The sequence below is a fragment of the Rhinolophus ferrumequinum genome, chromosome 9, assembly GCF_004115265.2.
Source record: "Rhinolophus ferrumequinum isolate MPI-CBG mRhiFer1 chromosome 9, mRhiFer1_v1.p, whole genome shotgun sequence".
Classification (NCBI taxonomy): domain Eukaryota; kingdom Metazoa; phylum Chordata; class Mammalia; order Chiroptera; family Rhinolophidae; genus Rhinolophus; species Rhinolophus ferrumequinum.
In genome coordinates this window covers 411,425-418,355 of record NC_046292.1, presented here as the reverse complement: position 1 = coordinate 418,355, position 6,931 = coordinate 411,425, and the positions used below count along the sequence as shown (strand labels likewise).

The 6,931-nt window shown below is 66.2% G+C and overlaps 1 protein-coding gene across 2 annotated transcripts; it reads left to right on the top strand.

The window, feature by feature from the left end:
• Positions 1-1,623: 1,623 nt before the first annotated feature.
• Positions 1,624-6,495, top strand: C1QTNF12 (C1q and TNF related 12). Of its 2 annotated transcripts, none has more exons than XM_033114874.1 (8): positions 1,624-2,243; positions 4,398-4,514; positions 4,592-4,703; positions 4,797-4,948; positions 5,362-5,470; positions 5,620-5,811; positions 5,983-6,061; positions 6,287-6,495. In XM_033114874.1, exons 1-8 carry the CDS (start codon positions 2,076-2,078, stop codon positions 6,474-6,476), a joined length of 1,119 nt encoding a protein of 372 aa, XP_032970765.1. In that variant the 5' UTR covers positions 1,624-2,075; the 3' UTR covers positions 6,477-6,495. The 2 variants fall into 2 exon arrangements, with proteins under 2 accessions (XP_032970765.1, XP_032970766.1); XM_033114875.1 differs by having other exon boundaries at positions 1,628-2,243; positions 5,721-5,811.
• Positions 6,496-6,931: the final 436 nt, after the last annotated feature.

Genomic DNA, 6,931 nt, shown 5'->3' with positions numbered 1-6,931 from the left:
ACTGTTTTGCTTGGGAAGGGGTCTGGGGACGAGCAGGACCCAAGGTTTGGGTGGGGTTGGAACTATTTGAGGCCCAGCCTCCTGCCATTGCCACATGGCTCCTCTGTCCAGCTGCAGAGGCCGTCTGCCATAGGACTTCTGGAGGCTGGCACAGTTGGCACTGTCCCCACAGCAGCCAGTCACAGCTGGTGCATTGCCAGCGGCTCCACTAGCACACTCTCAGGCTTCCTTGAAGGACGGGGCCACCAGAATGCAGGTGACAAAGGTAGGTGCCCAGCCTCTGAGGAGGGATCTGGCACCTTGGAGTGTCTGGACCGCCTTTCCTGAACAGGTGCTTGGCGCAGGTCACATCTAGGGTTCCAGCCAGGCGGGGCAAAAAGGGGGTCCCCTGTAGTGTGGCCCTCCTCACGACCCAGGCTTCGACAGCAAGCTCAGTGGTCGGTCACCAGAACCGGCGCATTGTCCCTGGAGATGACCACTTGCGCCTGAGCCAGGATGGAGGACGAGTGCCTCTGGGTGGGTGCTCTTCACATCTGCCCCGCCAGCTTGCCTCTGGCTCAGCTCTGCCTGGAGCCGACCATGGACGTAGCCTGGGCTGGTGTCTTGTGCTGGCTGGGGTGTCTGGACATTAAAGAGGGTCAGCAGGGCTCTTCTGTGCTGTCCACCGGGACCACTGCACCCCACCTTACTCGAGGCTGCACTGTAAGCAGCGGCTGCTTTAGGGGCCAGCCACGGCTCTGACCATTCTTAGCCTTGGTCCATACCAGCCAAGGGACAGCTGGTAGCCGGGGTCCAGGCTCAGGTTCCGAGCCCCACCTGGGTGCCCACCGTGCAGGGACTGAGTCCGCAGGGCCTGTCAACGTGAACGGGCCCCAGCCATCCTACTTCCTGCAGCCTGGAAGGAGTTAAGGAAGGACCTCAACTCTCCCTGGGGACCTGCCTGCCCACTGTTGCTCAGGTCCAGCTGGAGGGAGAAATTTTGGTCTCTCTCCTGGGGCCAGAGGGCTGTGAGGGAAAAGAGCTCTTTTGGCCCAGCACAGCCACCTGGGGCACAGGCACTGACCTCCCAGGGGACTGGCCCAGGGACTCCCAGCCCCCTGCTGGCTCAGGACTACAGGAAGCCAAGAGGCCTGGCTGGGTGAGGGCAGCCCCTCAGGCAATAAGGGTTGGCCCTGTGCCCCCAGAAGAGGGGGCAGAAGGACTGGGGCAGCCCTTGCTCAGAGGTCAACCAGTCCCTCCCTTGCCGGCTGCAGGAGTGGTACCCAGGACCATCAAGGTCAGTACAAAGCTGGGAGCCCAGTGGGTCAGCTGCCAGGCTTTCAGGCACCACCAGGACCCTGGGGCAGGGGGACTTGTCAGGGGGTCTGGGGGATGTGCAGGAGAGCCTGAGTGAGGTAGGTGACAGGAAGGGGCTGATGGGCTGTGTGCCCCTGATGGAGTATCCCCACCCGGAGGGCTCCTGGGCCATCACCCTGCAGGGGCCGGGGCTCGGCTGCGGGGCGGGGCCAATCCGTGTTAGTGGTTCCCAGGGTGGGTCGTCCTCCTGGAAAGAGGTGCGGGCTGGGCTGAAAGAGGTGTTGTTTCCAAAGCCTGTGGGAGGGCCTGGGGAGGTGCAGCACTGCCCGCAGCCACTTGCTCCTTAGCAAGAGTACGGAGACGCTGGTCAGTGGGGGTGCCCGCCCCCGTCCACGCCCCCGGGCCAGCCTGAGAGCCGGCTGACGGATCGACCATGTGAGCCCTCCCCCTTGGAGGCCGCCAGCTTCGGGGCGGAGGGGAGGGTTTATTTGGCGGCGGCGCCGTCGGCGAGGGCAGTACACGCGCCAGGGGAGGCCGGCACAGGCCCGACCCGCGGGGACAGGAGCGCGTCTCTCGCGCCGTCTGCCCGTGGTGTTGCCTGTCGAGCCGCTGCGCCTGGCTCGTCCCGCGCAGACATGCATCAGCAGCGGCCAGTCGTCCCCCGGGGCCGTGCCTCTGCGCGGGGGCTCTGAGCGCCGGCTGCGCGGCCCCCATGAGCGCGCGCGGGCGCACCTGCGTGCAGGGCTGAGCCGCAGCGGAGGTCGGAGCCGCCGGCCGCCATGCGCTGGGCCTGGGCTGTGGCCGTGGCCTTCCTCTGGCCGCACCTCGTGCTCCTCGGGGCCGTCGGGGCCCGGCGGGAGCCCAAAAGGCCGCGGCAGCCGGGCCAGCGCACCGAGTCCCCCAACGCCACAGTGGCCAACAGCGAGGGCCTGTCTGGCTCCCCCAAGGTACGTGGACGGGGCCCACGGGGTGGGGGGGGCTTGCACTCATGGGGCGTCGTCCTCTCACCCACAGGCTCTGCCCTGCTGGGCTCTCCAGGTACCATTCCCATCTTGGTGGGGTGGGGGTTTTGGCAGGATCCGCTGCAGACAGGATCCCCCCCCCCCCACACACACACCGCCTGCCCCCCCACCCCGCTACCCCCGCTTGCCCCGAGAGGAGTTGGGGGAGGGGAGAGGCTTCGCAGCACGGTTACACTGAACCCTTTGAAGCCTTAGGTCCATCCCGCCCCAGCAACCTGCTGCCATTAACAGTAATTGCTTATTTAGAAGGGGTGGCTGCCCTGTTGGGAACCCGAGTGGCAGTCCCACTCCGGCGGTTGGAGAGGCAGGTAGCTTGGATCCTGTGCTTTCTGGAGGTCCTCACCGTCACCCCCTGCTGTGTGGCCAGCAGCCCCTATGGCCTCTGGCATGGGATGTGCTTCTGTCCTAGGAGTCCCTCTGGCTGCAGCCTGCCCTGGGTCCTCTGAGACACACCCCCCCACACACACACACACATACACACACTTGCCTCAGTTTCAAACCTCTGCCCTCTTTGGCTGAGAATCTTCTGAGGGCTCTTAGAGCTGACCCCAGGGGTTGCAGGATTGGGAGGAGAATGGAGGTTGCCAGGGCAGGTTCCCCCCCTTCTCCCGTCACCAGCCCTCATGCCTTTGATCCTGGCCTCCTGCAGCCCAAGGGCGTCTCCCAGGCGGCCAGCCTGGCTGCTCTCAGCCCACGCGGCCCACTGGAGCCCGAGGCCCCATTTTCCAGATGGGCAGGCTGAGGATACTGAGTCCTTGGGCCCCGCCAGCCAGTCAAGAGTGGGCTGTGGCCCAGGGAGGGCTCTTTGGTGACTGTTTCCTGCCCTGCCTGCCTGGCCCACCCTGCCCAGGCCTGCCCCTCTGGAGACAGACAGGTGAAGCTCTGTCCAGGTTGAGGCCTCAGTGGGGGTGCCCCAGGCCCTGTGACACGCCCCAGGACGGCCCTCCCCACAAGTCAGCACCCCTGTTCCTCCTCCACCTGCCCCCAGACGCCACCCACGCACCTGGGCCTCCGGAGCTCCTGGGTCCCTCAGGTGCAGCCAGGGTCTGTGGTGGCTCGGGGAACAGTCAGAAATCAGGGGACTTTTGCGTATTCTTGGCTTCTCTTTCTTCCCTGGGTAGGGCCCAGGTCAGGGGTGGGAGGCACCCCGCTCACCTACCCATCCCAGCCCCCCAGGACAGACACCTGCCTGATCCACTGGGAAACAGCCCTGGCCTTTTCTGGCAAGGGGGCTGTGCCAGCCATGGGGTTCCACTCGCACTGCGTTTGGGGTTGAGGGCTGGACCTTGAGCCAGGACTCCTCAGCTTATCCTGCTGCAGCGGCTCTCTGGGAGCGGCCAGTGGCTCTGGCCCAGCCAGGCCAGTATCTGCTGTGCTCCTGCCCGTCTTATGGGCTCCTGTCCGAGTCCAGCACAGATTTCCTCTCCAGCCCACATCCCCTTAAAAAGCAGGAATGTCCTTCTCAGACTCAGGCGGGTCCTCCCTGGTGCGTAGCTGGGGTGCTTGGAGGGCTGGCGGGGGGCACGCTCTCAGGCAGCCCTGCTCTGCAGCCCCAGCCCTTCCTCCAAGAGCAAGGGGGCGGGCCGGCTGTGGCCTGGGGAGCAGGGCTGGCTGGAGTGCAGAGGCTGCCAGCTTGCACACCTGATGCCAGCACAGCACAGGACCTGTGCCTGCCTGTTGCCAGCCTAGCCCAATGCTCCGGGACTCCCACAGATGCTCTCCACCGCCCGCCTCAGCCGGGGCCAGCCCTGAGGGACACGTGGGGCTGGTCCTGTGTGTACATGGGTGTGCCTATCTTCTTGGGAACTGCACAGTGGGAGGGGACAGGTCACTCCAACAGACATCTAGAACAAGGCATCTGGACATCAGGCCTGGCTTCCAAAAAGCCCGAGCCGTTGCCCTGCCTGTGGTTCTGGTCTGTAGTCCCCAGGGGTGGCCTGCTGTCACCTCCCTTGTGTCTGCCCCAAGTACTGCCATGGTGCCCTGGGCCCTGAGTTTCTCCGCTCTCCCTTGGGGGCAGCAGGGAGGCCCCAGTGGGGCTCGGGTCAGCACACTAGCCCCTGCCCCTTGGCCCTTCAGCCGCCCGAGGCCTCAGGACCCGAGTTCTCAGGTGCCCACATGACATGGCTGAACTTTGTCCGGAGACCGGATGACGGGGCCGTGAAGAAGAGGTGCCGAGGCCGGGACAAGAAGTTGGTGAGCCCGGGGTCTCAGCCCAGGGCAGGGGTGGCTGTGGCTCCCGCTGGGATCCTCACACCCTCCTGCCTCTCCAGCGAGGCCTCTCCGGCCCCCCAGGGCCCCCAGGCCCTCCTGGCCCCCCAGGACCCCCTGGTGCGGAAGTCACCCAGGAGGCCCTGCTTCGGCAGTTTCAGGAGGTGCTGAGAGGTGAGGTGCCCGCCCCCACTGCCCCTGGAGGTTCAAGGCTCCCCAAGCCCTACAGGTGACTGCAAGCTGCTGCCCCCACCCTTTTCCCCACAGAGGCCACTGAGCGTCGGTTCTCAGGGCCGCAGAGCCCGTTGCTGCCTGAGGGGACAGGTGGGCGGCTGGTGGCTGAAGCCTTCCACTGCCGTCTGAAGGGCCCAGTGCTAGTGGACAAGAAGACACTGGTGGAGCTACAGGGCTTCCAGGCAGTGAGTGTGGGAGGCGGGGTCTCTGGGGCACTGCTGAGGGCAGCCTGCTGGGTTGGCTCTCAGGTGAGCAGGCCCACAGCCACCACGGAGGGCACCCAGCTCGTACATGCAGCGGGGGCCTGGGGGGGCGGCCACCACGGCTCAGGGCTGGGTCCCGTGTGCCCAGACCCCCACCTTCCAACAAGGTGGGGACCGCAGTGACCAGGCGGCATTATTGCCTCCCCCCACTGTGGGGGCCTTCAGGGCCTCTTCTACCCCCTGGGCCCTGAGGCCTGTGCCCAGAGGCCCAGGTGGGCTCAGGCACACAGGTCATGCCCTCTGTCCTGCCTACCCGTCTGCTTGGGGTGGGGGCTGTTGGTCACAGGTGCCTCCCCCAGGCCCTGCAGCCCATTGCTCACCTGCCGTCCCTCCAGCCCACTGCCCAGGGCGCCTTCCTGCGGGGGTCTGGCCTGAGCCTGGCTTCGGGCCGATTCACAGCCCCAGTGACCGCCATCTTCCACTTCTCAGCCAGCCTGCACGTGGGTGAGTGGGGCCAGGCCAGGGTGCGTGTGGGGGTGGGCTGGGCCTCCCAGGTGAACCCCGACATTGCAGGCCCCAGGTGCTTCCTGCTGCAGCCCTGGTTTCCACTGGGGGCCTGAACGGGACCTGTCACCCATCTCCCCAACCCGCAGCCACTATGGGGCCTGTCTCGGGCACTGTGCCTGAAGCCCCCTGCCCCACCCCGCTTCTGCTCCATCCTTCCCGAGGCTGCTGCAGCTCCTTGTCCCTACAGACCGCAGGGTACTGCAGGGCAGGTCCCGGCCACGCGCCCGGGACACAGTGCGGCTGCTTGTCTGCATTGAGTCCCTGTGCCATCGCCACACGTGAGTGGGCCCTCCTGGGGGCTGCCCTTGGCGCTGGGGCTGGGTGTCTGAGTATGGACCGTCCTGCTCACAGAGAGGGGAGGGGCTCCCCCAAACAGGACTGCCCTGAGCACTGGGGTGGGGCCCAAGCCCACGGACCTTCTGTGCCCTCAACCTCGGCACCGTGTCCAGGTCCCTGGAGACCATCTCCGACCTGGACGGCAGTGGCAGGGTCTTCACGGTGTCCGTGCAGGGGCTGCTACAGCTGCAGGTGAGGCCGGAGGGCCTGGACGGGTTGGGAGGGGGCCTGGGCCTCCCAGCTTCGGCGTGGACACTGCCCGCCCAGCAAGTGGATGGTCACTGGTCATGTGTCCACTCAGGACCCAGGGCCCCCATGGCCTGGGGCATGTGCCACCTGGTGGGGCTCATCACTCCACATACTGCCCACGGATGGCGGGGCCCTGTGGGTGGTGACTCCACTGTGGGGTGTCTGCAGGCTGGGCAGTATGCCTCCGTCTTCGTGGACAATGGCTCTGGGGCAGCCCTCACCATCCAGAGCGGCTCCAGCTTCTCCGGCCTGCTCCTGGGCACGTGAGGGCACCGAGGGGGCCGAGAGGAGCTACGATGAAGACCCTCTGAGGGCCTCGGGGACCTGCCCTCCTCCAAACCTGTGGTCACAGCAATAAAGCCCCTAGCCCTCCCTGTCACCTGCTCACTGTGTTGTCATGGGGATAGGGGTTGGGGTGGGGTTGGGCGTGCGGCTACAAGGGGACATGTGGCTTCAGGACACGCTCCTCGGGTGGAGTGGGGGTGGGGTGGGGAGTGGTCCGAGCCCTCTGCGGCTTCAATGCAGTCCCCACAGCCCCTGCCCCTGCTGGGAGCCATGTTGACCCTAAGGACAGGGCAGATGTCCATCCAGGCCCCCGCTCAGCCTGGCCCATGGCCTGGGACCGCCCCTCTGCTTGCACAGGGCCAGTCCAGCCTTGGAGGGCAGCAGACTGTGCACACTGCAGGGCCCGGGGCCCAGATGCGTTCAGCCTGCATTGCTCAAAGCCCCAGAGGTCGGTGACCAGGACGGTGGCTGGAGACCATGTGCTGTGCGAGTCGGATTCATAGGGTCCTGTGGGGGCAGGTGCAGGGC